Source organism: Dysidea avara, chromosome 1, assembly GCF_963678975.1.
Source record: "Dysidea avara chromosome 1, odDysAvar1.4, whole genome shotgun sequence".
NCBI lineage: Eukaryota > Metazoa > Porifera > Demospongiae > Dictyoceratida > Dysideidae > Dysidea > Dysidea avara.
This window is the reverse complement of record NC_089272.1, coordinates 19,569,620-19,587,509: the sequence shown is the minus strand read 5'-3', so window position 1 is coordinate 19,587,509 and position 17,890 is coordinate 19,569,620. Positions and strand designations below refer to the sequence as shown.

General features: G+C 39.9%; 1 protein-coding gene across 2 annotated transcripts in view; it reads left to right on the top strand.

The window, feature by feature from the left end:
• The window catches only part of LOC136258454 (uncharacterized), a 71,391-nt gene that overhangs the window by 25,048 nt on the left and 28,453 nt on the right, over positions 1–17,890 (top strand). For both annotated transcript variants that reach the window (XM_066051773.1, XM_066051765.1), the window contains 2 exons: positions 7,059–7,118; positions 14,383–16,190. In XM_066051773.1, the coding sequence (XP_065907845.1) occupies positions 7,059–7,118; positions 14,383–16,190 (1,868 nt within the window). The remainder of the gene's footprint in view (positions 1–7,058; positions 7,119–14,382; positions 16,191–17,890) is intronic.

Below are 17,890 nucleotides of genomic sequence, written 5' to 3'. Positions count from 1 at the left end.
CTGGCAGAACTGCATTCGTGGCACACAAGAGCATGCAAAAAGAAGATGCCTATTTTTGGTGGCCCAAACTGGACAATGATATAGAAAAAATAGCTAAGGAGTGTCCTAATTGTCAGTTAACTGGTGCATCACCACCAAAGGCACCACTTCATTCATGGGAATGGCCTACTCAACCATGGGGTCGTTTACACCTTGATTTTGCAGGCCCCTTCATGGGACACATGTACTTAGTGATCGTGGATGCCCACTCAAAGTGGATGAATGTAGAAGTTATGCAACAGATCACAGCAGAGAAGACAATCCAGAAGTTGAGATCTGTTTTCTCTACCTATGGTGTTCCACAGAAGATAGTCACAGACAATGGGCCGACGTTTCGCAGTGAACAGTTCCAGGCATTCACTAAAGAGAATGGCATCAGGCACATATTTTCAGCACCGTATCAACCATCCTCAAATGGTCTAGCTGAGAGAGCAGTCCAAACTATGAAGCAAGCTCTCCGCCAGATGCAAGGTTCTGGAACAATATTCGACAAACTTTCTAGGTTTTTATCCATGTATTGTATAACCCCACATACTTCCACAGGTGTGGCACCTTCCGAGTTATTGATGGGCCGTCGGTTACGATCCAGATTTGATCTACTACACCCAGAATACACCTTATCTAAGAAGGTAGATGACAGCCAATATTACCAGAAGAGAGCTCATGACAATCAAAAGCCTTTTCGTGAATTTAGAGAGGGGGACAGCATATACACTAGAGACTTTACTTCATCTAGCCAGAAGTGGATGGAAGGAATAGTTGCTAAAGTTAATGGTCCACTATCATACAACATCAAGCTGAAGGATGGAAATCTAGTCCGTAGACATGTTGACAGTATTAAGGCAAGGATCACTGATGCTAGTGCAACTGAAACTTTGACAGAGACATCATCTGATGATGAGTTAGAGGGAATTATATCTGAATCTACTCAGGAAAATCAAGATGTGACCTCATCTGAACTTGTTTCATCAGCTCCTACTTCTGTGGGATTGGCTACTGATGGATCAGCTGAACTTTCATTAGGACTGCGCAGATCAACCCGTATCCGTCAACCTCCAAAGAGATATGGTCAAGAAGATTCTTCAACTGATGACACTTAAGCTAGAGAGGGGGGAGATGTGATAGACTGACTAATATAGCTATAACCGTGTGTAATGTTTTATGACGTCATTAATGGTACCTGTATCTATATATACTGTGTTTCACCTTGTATTCAGTTAGTTGTAGTTGTCTATGTTATTCCTGATATCTATTGAGTTATTAACTATATTAACTGTGGTCGTTCGCGTGCAAGCGATAGCTATTAGCTTATCAGATAGTGATACACGACACTAGTGAATTCATGCATACCAAAAAGGATGGCTCCAGAGTTATGTTTTCGTCTGAATGCATGCCCCAGTTATCAATTACTGACTTGAACGTGAAGTGGTCACTACTCTTCGCTTCAGCTATGTTCAGCCCATTACACAGAGCAGTATTGGAAATGCCTCTGCGATCAATGTATTCACCACCAAAAATATGGACAATTCCCGTTTACAAATGGGAAGCCATGCATTGCGCAACCACATACCGTAGAGTCTGGTTGTTAAGCGCATGTACTTATTAAGCGCATATTGTTTGTTAAGCGCACACTCGGTTCTGGTACTTAACCATGGTTGATAAGCGCATGTATGGATGAACACGAAAATCCAGCGCTAGTTGCAGCTGTACAAGAGAAGAAACGCTAAGGGTTCGCTAACAGTGCAAGGCACAAAATTTAGTGCGATATATGGAGGTGTGGCCATCGATATGGCCTAATAGCGTACCTTCCACGAAAGTAACGGTGTCATCTAAACTATAAATTCATGCTATTCACGAAGGATTTGAACACAAACTGAGCCAAACTGCGAAGCAACTGCAAACCATACCACCACAAGAGGAACAAATCCATCATAAAATGTTTATTAGACGCATACGCTTAACAAGTATATGTTAATTTAAAATTTTTTCGTCAAACATTTATTAAGCGTATGCGCTTAACAACCAGACTCTACGGTATCAAAACTCATGTTAAATTAACTCATACATTACAATTTTCCGTAAAATATTATTATGTGTAAAATCAATGTACAGCAGCCTATGGAGGTACGTTAGTTTTAAGTTACATTATTCATCATAACTCTGGTTCTGAAGGTGGTATCAAAATTGTTCGGCCGCCATTATACATGCATAACACTCCTCTATCCGATGGTAACAAAATTTATTCGAAGCTAAAGTGTTTACAGCTTGCAAATTTACAACAAACGATGGTAAATAGCAACTTACACAATACAAAGTCCATTGGAGAGCAAATCACGAATTTCGCGTTCTAAATAAATAGTGGCATCACGCCATTACCATAGCAATTACCAATTTTGTTCGGCCAGAATCGGATAGAGCAATTCATAAGGAGTTCAATGATATTATGTTTTATGGTATTTGATCGTGTCTAGTGCTTGCAATTATTGAAAATACAAAATGATGTAAAATGTATGGAGTTTGTATTGGAGAAATTGAAAAAGTGATCCATCTATCCTGAAACCTTTGAAAAATTCAGAGTTTAATCAGTCCATTTCATGGTCTAAGGGCAGAAAACAAACAAAGGACACTGGTAATGTACAATATTGCTGATAAATTGATTACTGGCTGTAAATTTGATTTTGCCATTTTTGCCATTTTGACTTTACAAATCCCAATAGCATGTTTTGATATGATGAATCAACATCTTGGGCAGTCAGTAGGAAAAAATGGGACACAAAGGAGGACAAAGGTAAGTCCATGATGTGTGCATTGTACATACTGTGGTACATGTCAGGACGAAGTGACATTGAAATCAAGCCCATAGCCTTAGCCATTATCAAGTTACACTTGCCTGAGGACATCAGTCAGGTAGGCAGTTAGTCAGTAGAAAATTCCAATTTTTGAAGAAACAAAATTTAACAATGTATTGGGGTTGTACTTAAAGGCACTTTTGGGCTTGGTTATAATAACCTAATCAATACTGCCAAGATGCCAGGATGGTATTGTGAAGCTGGTTTTTGGGTGATTTGTTGGCCAAAAAGACCCAAAAACTCTGTGATCCCTAATATAACAGTACTACCGTACTGTATGATATTCATAAAAGCACAAGGACTGTCTTCTTACATTCCAGCTGCACCTATACTGCTGATATGCACCAACGGCACCAATGACTGGCATAGCTGCAAGACTAATTCACTTACACGCAGCTACGCTAGATTAACTCACTTACAACAATAGTCTACTTTCATACATATGCTTTGTGCATACCCTTCCACAAGCAGTCCATTTTCTGGTGGCAAGCAACATTTCAACTACAATGAAGAACAGCTCACTGAACTACCCACACGTGTATTCTAATATGTTGGTGCAACAACATTGTGAAACATTTATGCCCAGACAATGAAGCCATACTATGTTATGGCCGCTCTAATATATGGAAGGATAAAAGTAAGACAATAGCGTACGTATTATATGGCTATCAACATGCCAAAGGTTTCTTCTTAAGTGAATTCAAAGTGTTTCTGTGAAAGAAGTACAGTAGGACCATAGCTATAGCCACATTTCCACTACACTCGCCTGAATGCATCAGCAAGCAGGAAGGCAGGCAGGCAGGCAGTAGAAATTCAATTAAATAAATTTTTTTATAATTTTGTAGCAACTCGATGAAAAGATTTTGAGTCGATTTGAAGGCTGTTGGGATAGATTTTACCCAACAAATAATGTCATGTTGTCATGAGGGGGAATGGAGGCAAGTTTTTGTGTGATATTTTATCACAGGCGACACCAACTCTTTTGTCGTCCCTACTATACAGTACTATCGTACTGTATAATAGCTTTGGCTGGTTGTTTCACCCTGAGCTACTTGGCCCAAAAGTAGTGAGCCAAAACATGCTTCCCCCGTTCCGATTCCCTTGTTTAGCAGTAGAGATGCAACAATACAGTGTGTAGACGAATCGGTATATTGCCTCTGGTGTATCATGATACAGCGATATATTGCGTGATACAAAGTAGAGTCTAAGCAATGGTCTATGTTGTTTTTTTAATGTTGCTTTTTGTTTTTTAGGAGAAACAAGTGAGCTAATTTTTCTTTGAGAAGCATTACATACTATTCAGTTTAACCACAATGTACAATAATTTGATTGTCATCCATGTTAACAAGCCACAATATGTCGATATATCACAATACACAATATATCGATACGGTTTGACTTTGTATCAATACAGCGATATTGTCTTAAAATGATACAATACGTGATATATCAATATATTGTTGCATCTCTATTTAGCAGTGTATAGCAATGTAATTACAGAATTATAAAACAATATATGAATTACAATATTATAACTGTTAAATTGATAATTCTGTATGTATCACAACAAAACACAAGCTAACCATCTAGCTTAATAACATAGTAAATTGCTAATTATTTCCAGCTACAGTAGCTACATGATGCCTGACTTTTGGAAGTACATTACCACTTAAACATAATGTCGTCTCACGGAAGTTCGAACAATAAAAAACTCAGAATGAATACTCGCGAGTGAAATGAGTGCCATGCCCTTTAATTAGCAAGTTTTTTAATCGCTTGCACTCTCATGAGACAATGTTACGTTTGAGCAGTACCATAGCACAACATCAACTTGTTTATTTTAATCAGTTGGCTACATTTATCAATCTTATATTTGTTTTGTCATACAGTACGATATATTGTTTTGTCATACAGTACGATATATTGTTTTGTCATACAGTACGATATATTGTTTTGTCATACAGTACGATATATTGTTTTGTCATACAGTACGATATTTTATAGTTATAACATGCTTACGAGGGATATGACTAAAATATACGCACGATTCACGAGAGCGCGCAGCGCTCGAGTGAGAGTGCATATATTTAGTCATATCCCGAGTAATCGTGTTATAACTGTTATATTCTACACCCCAGTAGATGAAAACGATTATAGATAGTAAGTTATAGTGAAACAGCACCTCCTGGAGATGGAAATCAATAGAAATTCTTGCTGGATCAGATGTTTTACACTTTTAATGGTGCCACACCCACATAGTCGTGATTAGTGAGTTATCCACGAAGGAGACAAGAGTTTATCGAAACTTGTTCCAGTTCCTGAGGTGAATAATTGTTAGGCGCTTGTTATTAGAGACTTGTTTACCGTTTAGATTAGGATTTCGTGGAATGTGTGAAGTTACACCATATATGGTAAGCGTAGCCACAAAGCATGGTATATCAGTTATATGCCACAGTTTGCCGTGGTATATCAGTTATATACCACAGCGCGGCGCTTTTGATCTCAACCACAGGTGTGATATATAGTAATGTATAGTAGGGACATCAAAGGTGTGGAGGCAATCCGTGATATAATATGACCCAAAAACCTGTTGCGATTTTTCCTCACAACGACATGACAGTATTGGTTGGGTAAAACCAAGCCCAAAAGTGTCTTCAGATCGACCCGAAATGTTTTCGTCAAGTTGCTACAGAATTTTTTTTAAACACTTATTCAACGGAATTTTCTACTGCCTGCCTGCCTGCCCGCCCGCCCGCCTGCCTGCCTGCCTGCCTGCCTGATGCCTTCAGTCAAGCATAGCAGAAAACTGGCTACAGCTACAACCCTAATTCTTTCACAGAAACGTTTCTAGTTCGCTTAAGAAAAAACCTTTGATATATTGATAAACATACAATGCTTGTGCTATTATCTTGTAATTACCTTTTATCCTTCTTTACCATGACCATCAGTCAAGGTTCTACCGCTGAGTGTTGATAGACTACAGTACGGCTTCCATCTACCAGTGTATATTGCATCAAACTATTTGAAAACACGTAGTCACTGGTTGCACCAAACTATGTGAACTCACGCGTACGTGACTCGCTGTTGATATCGATTAATGAGAGCATCTCGCAACGAACTATATAGCAATGTGTAAATCGATAAATAGTTTATTTAGTAACAGTCGGGTCATCCAGGTCCCGCTTTACAGATTATTCATGTCTGACCCCACATGCTAAATTAAATGTTGACGTGTTACTACATGTCATAGCATAACCCTGCTTCTTTCGTGAGCCACGCACTTACTTAAATTACTGTCTGTAGACATGGTAGCCATGCCCATTCATCAGTCTGTATGTATGCACGAATCCACGTCCATTATTGTCTGCAGGCTTATGTAGAGCCACACCCACTGATCAGTTGTTAGTCATAATCTAGTATAATAGTACTGTGATTAACTGTTTTAAAATATTGTGACTGGTTTTGTGTGAAAAGCAGGTTATTTAGTAGTCATGAGCTTGCAAAAAAACTTCACAAACAGGTATAAGAAAAATTAGGAATTTTAAATTAGAGTAGGGACAGTGTCCACACCCACTTACGTAAATTACTGTCTGCAGACATATGGTAGCCACGCCCATTCATCAGTCTGTAGGTATGCACGAATCCACGTCCATTATTGTCTGCAGGCTTATGTAGAGCCACACCCACTGATCAGTTGTTAGTCATAATCTAGTATAATAGTACTGTGATTAACTGTTTTAAAATATTGTGACTGGTTTTGTGTGAAAAGCAGGTTATTTAGTAGTCATGAGCTTGCAAAAAAAACTTCACAAACAAGTATAAGAAAAAAATTAGGAATTTTAAATTAGAGTAGGGACAGTGTATAGTGCTGCAATAAAAATGTACTGAAACAAGCTGGATCGGAGTAGTACGTAATGTCCAAATACTATAAAACAATAAGAATTGAATATCCCTACATTCAATTCTTATTGTTTTATAGTATTTGGACATTACGTACTACTCCGATCCAGCTTGTTTCAGTACTTTTTATTGCAGCACTATACACTGTCCCTACTCTAATTTAAAATTCCTAATTTTTTTCTTATGCTTGTAAGATAAGATACTATTATGGGGCAAGCCACACAACTTTCTAGCATGAATTCAACATGATATCATTTGTGTATTTTATAGAGTTAGTGACTCCCAAGTCTCTACCTCAACAAAAATCTATCCAGAAAAGTAAAAAAACAGGTAAGGCTTACATAAATTATATACTACATTGGTAATGCGCTGTTTACAACTGTATATTTTTTTCTTCGTATATGTATGTACATGTATGCAATTTATCACTGTTGATATTTTGTTGGTCATTACAGAAGAAATGTAGCTTTTAAAAATGCACAAAAACTATTAAAATGAAAAAAGGAAACTACACTTGGTTCAGGAGGGCTCAAACCATGGCCTTCCTATTGGGGGTCTGGTAAAAGGGTAAAAGTATATTTGGTGTATTTTTACATATGCCAAGTTAGTAGTTGACTCTTATATACCTTATCCCATAAACCTGGTCACTACAAAGTTATACTCTTGTAGCTAGGGGTCCAGGGTCTTAACTGAGCCATTGCACATTGCTACAATGTATGTGCTGCTACAGTTCAGCTCACGGGTAACGTCGCATGTACACGCACAACGCGTGTGAGGTGTACTCGAGTGACCCATGTGGATACAGCAAGGCTACAGTAATGCTCCATGATAACAAATTTCACTCTAGAGCGTCACGCAAGGTGAGATATAACAGGACTCACCTAATGATCAACCGAAGTTTCAGTTCTATAAGCCAAAAACTTTCTAAGTAGCAATGCTACAAAATGGCAACAGCAAAAATTGCTTTGTACAGCGATAATAAGCTACAGGCGCTTAATAAAATGATCATAATTTATGAATGCAGTCATCTACCAAGACGCAAGTTGGACCATCAGATTCTCCATGAACAAGCGAATCCATTGCTGGGTAAGTTTTGTCTTCCAGGCTTTTCCTATGACCAGGGCGAACCGGCGAAGGCGAAAACATGAGAAATAAAGTAACAGTGAACCGCTCATCCAACGCAAGGCAGACTAACGCTCATATCTCCCGTCTCCTTAGGCGTACTGACACGAAACAAAGATAACGGAACTCCTCTTGCGTTGGGGATCACGATGCTACCAAGGTTTTTGTTATTATCACTTTACTTCATTGTGAAATAAGCATTTTAAAATTTACGGAAAATTTTTTCGATTTTGTAAACATTCCACCCATTGCGTCCTACAAATTAACCCTGCGTTTATTGCATTCTACTGGCTGTAAAATTATAGCTACTGTAGGCTTGTACAAACATATGGGATTCTTGCAGATCCGGTCACAGTTACTAAACTCAGTGGCGAGCGTTCTCATGCGTAGCGAGCTTCTCGCATGGCTAGTGCTTATCCACGCGATGTTCCACAGGTCTTGTACAGTACATTGCAAAAGAATGATCTTGCGAGAAGACACGAGCATTACTCGCATGTGTATACTCGCGACGTTACCTTTGAGCTGTACTATATATCATTTCCTCTATTTGCTTTCTATATAGCAGGTAGTGACATTTAGATATACCCAAATGCTTCTTTCACTTGTTACGGTACTGACAACAATTCAACTCTAAATAACGACTGATCGCCCTCTGGGGCGCGCGCACTTAAATATTATTATTCTCATCACACACCCCCCCCCCATGAAAAGAGGGTTGGTACAACAAAACAAATGGCCTAAATACAATAAAATTACATGAACTGCCTAAAAATACCAGTAAAACAATAAATTCACACATTACAACAATATTATACCAGTGTCAAAGTCCTCGCGATAATGCATCTGCAACAATGTTGTGTTTTCCTGGGATGTGGTGTATGTTGAGGTGTACTCCTGTAGCATTAAACTCCACCTCAATAGACACTGGTTACGATTCTTTACGCGATTAAGGAAACCCAAAGGATTGTGATTCGTGAAAATGTCTATAGGGAACTGGGCTGGTGTTATGTAGAACTCAAATTGCTGTAGAGCTGATATCAATCCCAATGCCTCTTTTTCGCTAGTGGAAGCATTAAATTTCTTCGAGAAATAACAGATTGGATGTTCTAACTTGTGTACATCCTCTTGCATCAGAACAGCCCCCATTCCCAAATCACTGGCATCCACATGTATCATGAATGGCTTCTCGAAGTCTGGCATCGCTAGTACTGGGGCTGAGGTGAGAAGCCTCTTTATTTTAGACAAACCTTGCTGCTGGTCATCTTTCCACACAAAGCTGTGTTTCTTCTGAAGGAGTCGGGTAAGAGGTTCAGCCACAACTGCAAAGTTCTTGCAAAACTTCCGATAGAAGCCTACCATGCCCAAGAAACTCATTAGTTGATTCTTGCTACTGCGTCTAGGAAAGTTCATTATTGCCTCTACTATGGCATGAATGGGTTTAATTCCCCCTCTACCAACAACATGGCCTAAGTAAGTTACACATGCCTGACCAAACTCACTCTTGGCTAAATTGACAGTGAGCTGAGCTTGCCTGAGCCGCGTCAAAAACTGCTGAATCCGCTGCAGGTGCTGTTCCCAGGTATCACTAAAAATAACGATGTCGTCAATGTACCCTTCACATCCTTCTAGGCCGGCAAGAACTCGGTGGATCATTCTCTGAAATGTTGCTGGCGCATTCTTTAACCCGAATGGCATCACTTTATACTGAAAGAAACCAGTAGGAGTCACGAATGCTGTTACTTCCTTTGCGCGAGGTGTTAAGGGAACCTGCCAGTATCCCTTCAGAAGATCAAACTTGCTAACGTACTCAGCACCACCAATCTTGTCTATGCAGTCCTCCACGCGGGGAATGGGGTATGAATCCGCTTTAGTGATCAGATTCACCTTGCGGAAATCAGTGCAAAATCTGTAACTTCCGTCCCCCTTCGGAACGAGCACGCAGGGAGAACTCCATTGACTCTGGCTTGGTTCTATAATATGGTTAGCCAACATGTACTCAATCTCCTGTCTCACCACTTCTAGCTTCAATGGGTTGACCCGATACGGGTGCTGCTTAATGGGACTAGCATCTCCAACATCTACATCATGAACTGCTAAGGTAGTCTGCTTCGGCACATCTGGAAATAAGTCCGCAAACTCCAAGAGCAGGGAAGAAAGTTGAGTCTGCTTGGAAGCTGTAAGGTGCTGCATCTTCTCTTCTAAGTTGGCTAAAACACCAGAGTTCTTCAGCTTGACGCTATCTCCTGTCATGTCGTTACCCAGAGGGAACTCTTCCCTTTCTGTTGGCTTCTCAACAGCTACCATCAAAGTTGGGTGAACGTCTTGGCTCTGTGTTGGAGCCTTCTCCCAGTACGGTTTCAACATATTGACATGACAAAGGCGACGAGTCTTACGTCTGTCAGGGGTACTGATGACATAATCAACATCATTCACTTTCTTCAATATCAAATAAGGACCAGAATACCTGGCCTGAAGTGTGTGATTCTTAAGTGGCAACAATACCAGAACTTTGTCGCCTACATTGAAAGTGCGTAATTTTGCTTTCTTGTCATACCAGCACTTCATCTTGGTTTGGGCAGATTTCAAGTTCTTCTGAGTGAGTTCGCCAGCAGCTGTAAGCCTGGTACGGAGGGCCGAAACCTGATCCAGCAGGTTTGTGGGAGGTTCTTCTGTAAGCCAGCCTTCCTTCAATAGCTTTAAAGGGCCACAGACTATCCGGCCAAAAACTAATTCAAAAGGACTGAAACCCAATGATTCCTGGACAGCTTCTCGCACGGCAAAAAGTAACAAATGAATCCCCTGGTCCCATTGCTTCTCAAATTGAGAACAGTACGCGCAAATCATAGTTTTCAGAGTCTGATGAAAGCGTTCAAGTGCTCCTTGGGTCTCAGGGTGATAAGCAGAGGATTTGCATTGCTTAATCCCTAATTGGTATGTAACCTGTTGCATGAGACTAGACATAAAATTGGAGCCTTGATCAGACTGTATCAGGGAAGGTAGGCCAACAAGGGTGAAAAACTTGACAAGAGACTCGGCTATTCGGGGTGCCTTAATGTTACAAAGAGGGATAGCCTCTGGAAAGCGTGTAAATCTGCACATAATTGTGAGCAAATACTGGTTACCTGACTTAGTCTTTCGTAAAGGACCAACACAATCAATAATGACCTGACTGAAAGGCTCACTACACACTGGGATGGGTTTAAGAGGTGCCACTGGAATCGTTTGATTAGGTTTACCAACCTTCTGACATACATGACAACACTTACAAAATTTGGAGACGTCCTTCCTTAGATGTGGCCAATAGAAATGGGTGAGAATTCTGGAGTACGTCTTGTTGACGCCCAGATGGCCTACCATGGGTGACTCGTGAGCTAAACTTAGCTCTTCTCCTCGGTACTTTCTGGGTACAATTATCTGGTGGACAACCTGCCATTCCTCATCAGCAGGGGCATCTCTTGGTCGCCACTTCCTCATCAGTATGCCAGATTTAAGGTAGAAACATTGTGCTTGACGACCAGCCTCTTCCTCACTAACAGCAAACTGCGCCAACTGGTTAACCTCTTGATCACTCTCCTGATCAGCAATGAGTTGCCTACTAGATACAGGAAGGTTACCTGCATCTTGTACTGTTCCGCGATCATCATCAGTCTGGTCACCTCGATCCTGCAGTACTGACTGACTCTCTACAGCCTGGTCAAGTACATCTTGCGCTAATGACAGGTTGTCTTCAGCCTGGTCATCTCCCTCGTCACTTCCAGTATCCGGCTGGTTGGTAGGTGCACAATTCTGTTGTGCCTGAGCACGTCGCGCTGCTGCTCTTGTCACCACACAAGCTGGGAAAGTGTCTGAAACCCCATCAGTAGTAGGTCTTGAACACAGTATTTGCTCAGTGTTGCTAATAACTTGCAAGTCAGGTTGAACCTTGCCACCGGCCAGATCGTTGCCCAGGATTAGAGACACACCTTTCACTGGTAAGCTAGGTCTGACTCCTACTACTACGGGGCCAGATACCAAATCCGACTGAAGGTGTATCTGATGAAGTGGTACTCTCATTACATCCAGGCCTACTCCTTGGATGAGCACACTTGCACCAGCAGAAGTCTGATCCGACAACGGCAAAACATGGGAAGCAATAAGAGACTGTGTGGCACCAGTGTCACGTAAAATCTTCACAGCCATAGTATCTCCACCCTCTGGAAGGGACACGCGCCCTTCGGATACAAACGGACGATAACTATCCAAGTCCTGTGGCTTGGGACTAGGAGGGGAAGGTCTATTCACAGCTTGAACCAATGAGTGGCCAGTAGGATGATTCCTCCTCTTTTCCAAAGTGCGACATTCTGAGATCACATGCCCTCTCCGTTTGCAATAATTACAAATTGGTCCATCAGAGGTAAACCTTTGCATATTCCTCTGAGGGTCTACTGCACTACCCATGGACTTGAAATCGGCATGAGTGCGAGTAGTGTCACTGTGCAACCCTCTATTGTGCGAATTATGTGAACTGTCCGAAAAAGAACTATGGGTTAGGGAGTAGTCGTCGGCGAGTACTGATGCCTGCTGGAGACTGTCTGCCTTTTGTTCATCGATGTAGGTTTTGATACTATTGGGCAAACAACTCTTAAACTCTTCTACAAGTATGAGCTGGTGAAGCTTCTCAAAATCTTTTACTACTTCTTTAGAAGCACACCAACGATCAAACAAGACTTCCTTGTCCCTGGCAAACTCCCTGTATGTTTGTTTGTCCTGCTCCCACAATTCCGAAAATTCTGACGGTAGGCTTCGGGAACGAGCTCATACGCCTTCAAAATAGCCTGCTTAACATTGTCATACTGCTCACTCTGTTCCACACTCATAGCTGAATACACCTCCCTGGCCTTTCCAATAAGCACACTCTGGAGCAAAACCATCCACACATCCTTCGGCCACACCAGACTAGTGGCCACTTTCTCAAAGTGCAGAAAGTACTTGTCTACCTCCTTCTCTTGAAATGGCGGGACAAAGCGGATGTGCTTGCTCACATCAAAGGGTAATGGAGGTCCAGGGGAAGGTATTGAAGGAGCTACTGTTGCTGCCTCTAATTCTCTCAACTTCAGTTGCAGTGACATTTCCTTCTCACGTACTTCCAACTCGCGAAGCTTCACTGTAGCCTCTCGTTCCCGTTCACGGTCTTGAAGTTCTAGACGCTTCAACTCTACGACACTGGGGTCTACAACTGGGGATTGAGATTCATCGATCTCCTCTTCGGAAACTAGCTCTTCATCTACTAAATGTTGAGTGACTAACCGACAGAGTTCATTCTTTCTAGTAGACGAAGTGAACGTTAAGTTAAGCCTTGTGGCTATTTGCTGTAGCTGAGACTTCTTCAGCGACTTTACCACTTGAAGCGAAGGATCGCTAAGAAACGAGTCAACATTGAAATCTGACATGGAGCGAAAGTCGACGATAGAACCCTACGAAAACAAACTGGACCGCAACAAACCAACAGGATGACAAAAGAATACCTTTACAGGTGCCTGTAAACCCGGCACCAAGGACTTTTAGAGGTGAGTTAAGAAAAAAATGGCGGACGCCTTGGAAGAATCCACTCTGAACAACGACGATATCGGCTTTTCACCGTAGGCGAAGGTTGCAAAGGTTCCAATATAAAATTCTTTTGTCAATAGGTAGGGTTGAAAGGTAGAACATCGACGTATCGTCTCCCGGACAAGCCCCCAAGTTTGTTACGGTACTGACAACGATTCAACTCTAAATAACGCCTGATCGCCCTCTGGGGCACGCGCACTTAAATATTATTATTCACTGTTGGGCACATGCAATTATGTTTGATTATTGTCATACAACCTTCTGTAATGTACTGTACATGGTCAGTATTAGTCACATGAGTCCGTGATATTGGGGCTGTGAAAGCAGTGCATGTAAGCACATCAAATTTGCCTACTTTACAAACCTGTATGAGACACATGCCATTTTACTATGACCATACAAGTTCTGCTCTTATATATGTATAAATAGCTAGCTACAATAAGTGGCATTAGTTACCAAATGCAGATATCCCATTCTAGTAATGAAATATACCTTGTTATGTGATGGGATGTAGCACATGTCCAGTTTTTACTGGCCCATTCACATATTATAACAGGCCTGTCTTATAATTCCATCACATTATCAAAAGTGTACCAAAATTGTAAATATGGTTTGAAAAAAACTTGTTAAAAGAAAACTGAACACATTTTACTTGCAAAATTGGTATAATATTCAGCCCAGTATATTCCAGTCCAGTAGTCCAGTCCAATGATTAGACACCACCATACTAGGTAAATATAATGGAACCAGTAAGCTCCTCTTATAGCTATTAACAAGTTTTATAAGTGAGAGCAATAAATATCAGTGAGAAAATATGCACAGTTTTTTCATGCCAATTTTATGTTTATCTTTCTTTATGTATTTTATGCGTATCGGTCATACATAGGTAATGAAAAGTTGAATAATGTATTACAGAAGGTATCAAAAAGCAGACTTACTCTTCGTGTACGTTGTTCCATTGTATTATTTACTGGACTACCCGAAACTGACAGGGTATCAGTCTGTAATTTAGTCATGAAAAGAAATCGTCACAAATCAAATTCTGGAACAGTTTTTGTAAAAAATAAATTTTCGTTAACAAGAAAATCCAATGATTGGGAAGAAGTCACAATTAGTGATCTATATTTATATATCAACAGTGCAACCAAATTAAAGCACTTAAATGCAACTGAAATAAACACAACTGAAATTTGGAATATAATGATACTACTTGACATTGAGATCCCTCATTTAACAGCTTATAGCCCACATATCTTGCCCCATGCTTTGGTTACATGTGTGGTTGATGATTTTTGCAAGCTAAAGAAATCATTTGAAGAATACGAGCAACATAAGGATGACTCTTCACTAGAGTGTTTTGATAACCTGTATTTGTTCAAGAGTTTTATATCTGCTAATTGTTTGAAAGAAGCTTCTAAAAGTGATGGATTGTTTGATACACTAAAATTGGCAAACACTGGTGATTGCAATAACATGTATACAGCTTTTGTTGGCACATACCGTGAAAAACCATTTGAGACAGAAATAATTGATCATGGTTTGAAATGTATGCTAGACGATATAAACTGCCCCAATGAAGTGGATCCATTATCTACACTACATTTAGGTAACTGTAAACTTATATTCTCCATCAACATAGATAAAAATTCTGACGAAATTTCTAGAAATCTGTACAATCAAATGGATCGGCGCTTATTAGAGCAAACAGTGTACAAAATACCTGTTGTTTGGTTAATGTTGCTTCTTGAATTGAAACAACTATGCATTACCAAATCTGTAAATTACATAAGCCTTACTGAAGTGTTGGAAAAATTATGGAAATTTGACAGTATTGAGTTAAGAGCTGCATTGAAGTTGTTCAGCAACCTGGGAATTCTGTTCTTTCTTGAAAAAAGCTCTAGCTCAGATGGCTATATATTTTGTAACTGGAATTGGTTATTCAAGGTGCTAAATAATTTCATGAAAAAGACCATACCAGATGGAACAACTACATTCAGAGCCCATAATCTTTTTGTTTATGAAGGCATATTGAATCAAAAGATGATTACTGATGTTTCAGGGACTTTCAAAATAGAAATCAAACTTTTAATGCGACTGCTTATCCGTTTCAGACTAGCAGTGCCACTGCGTCGTAGTACTGTACAAAGTACTGAATATTTTATACCAGACAGACTACCAATTGTTATAAATGTTGATGAAATTCTCTCTGAGTATGGAGAACTCCAACTTGCTCCCTTAATGATGACATTTTCAAAGGGTACATTACATCCATCACTTATCTTTCGGTTTGCTGGATATCTCCTAGAAAATTTGCCAGATTATTGGTCAAAACCCCGCGAATCTAGTGCAAAAAAGCAATATACATTTAGTAATTTGATCACTTTTCCAGTTGGGAGTGGCTACTCAGTTACCTTATATTACAGAGTATTTTACTTAGAAGTTCAAATTAGGAAAACAATTGACTGCAAAAGTGATGCTGATTTTACATTAAGTGATGTCACTACTGCATTTAGAAAGGCATGTACTTCCTTTAAAGAAAATAAAAGTAACATTTCTTGTGGTTTTCTATGTACTGTTTGTAAACATGATCATCCAAGACATATGATGATGCTTTCTAAGGCAAAGCGTGTCTATTGTTGCAAAACAATGCAAATGGTTTCCCTAAAAGATGAACGGTATGCTGCTTGGGTTAAGGTACATATATGTCCTTATACATATAATTCATATTGGTGTATGCATCTGTAAGTAGCTGTGTATGTATGTATGTATGTACATACGTATTTGTGTATGTATATATGTATGTACGTACATACGTACGTATGTATGTATGTATGTATGTATGTATGTATGTATGTATGTATGTATGTATGTATGTATGTATGTATGTATGTATGTATGCATATGTATGTATGTATTAGGGATGCCACGACATACAGTACAGCTCACAGCTAACGTCATGGGTACTCATGGTTTTATTGCTAGTGACTCGCATGAAACTCATGCAAAATTATGCGTTCATCTCGAGTACTCATGCAAGTATTCAAAGGCAGCTAGCACTGCTGCAATAATACATGTGTAATTAGGTTTTGTGTTTAATCCGGGTGTTATTTCTCGTTTTACATAGGAACTGGTGTGCAGATTTGGAGAGGCCAATTGCTATGTGATATCCAGCTATGTAGCTAGTGATAGCTACATGGAATATTGTTCTTACATGTTTTCACTAATAATATTATAACTGTAAATTTCTGTATGCATTAATTGCTCTATTCCAAGCAGGTTGTAGCTACACACATCTAGTTGTCAAAGTGATAAAGACATACTAACTTCCGGCCTATAAGCTGAAGCCAGCTGATTGGTCATGAATTAGCTGCAAATTTACAGAGCACACCATTATACCTTATACCACCTTCTATGGTGCTGAGTACAGTTTATATCCAACTCTATCGCGAGTGCCATGGAGAGCTAGCTACGTAACCAAGCCCTCATGTTATAGTTAATTGTGTATTGTTTTTCAACCAAGTGACACACCATGGTAGCACGAAGTCTGTCCATATGAGACAAACTAGCACTTGTAGCTATATACTATAATAGTGAGTATCTCAACTATTACCATTTGTAGCTATATCGAAATTACTGTAAGGTAGCTAGTATGGTTTGCTGTTAGCACAGTTTGATAGATTATGTACTAGTGTTTTAAAAATTGTTAATTTAAAAATGGAGTAGGGATCTATGCAATAAAAAGTAGTGAAACGAGATGAATGATGGTATTACAGCATAGCTTGGTGGGAAAGTTCCTACTTTGGCATTGAACAAAATTATAGCTCATGTGCCAAAGTAGGGACTTTCCCATCGAGCTATGCTGTAATACCATCATTCATATCTTGTTTCACTACATTTTATTGCATAGATCCCTGCTTCATTTTTAAATTAAAATGGTTTGTTTAGTTTTTGTTGTAGCACAGCTAGCTAGTTACAGCTTATTAAAATACGTACTGTGCCAAAATTGGAGGCATGTAGGCCCATAGTAGCATGCATAGCTTACCTTTGATCGTAGTAGCAGTGGCGCTCAGATATATGACCTGTTTAAGTACGATGGCCCGCGTTCTATTCACCCCAGCTGGAAGCCTTTCGAACGAACAGTCCCTTTCAGTTGTCTGGAGCTTAGACTCGACTAACAGGATGAAGTAATACAATTTCCACTCAAGTACTATCCAATCACATGAATCACTCTGCCGATCTCGTCATCCAGCACTGAGTGGCTGAGTCAGTGTGTTCAGAGGAACAAGCCATCAAGTTTTGTTTTTTGTTTTTTTTCCCGGGGTAACCAGCACCCCTTGCCACCACCCCTAGCACTACATGTTGAAATGCTAGACAAAAATTGGACTGAGATTAAA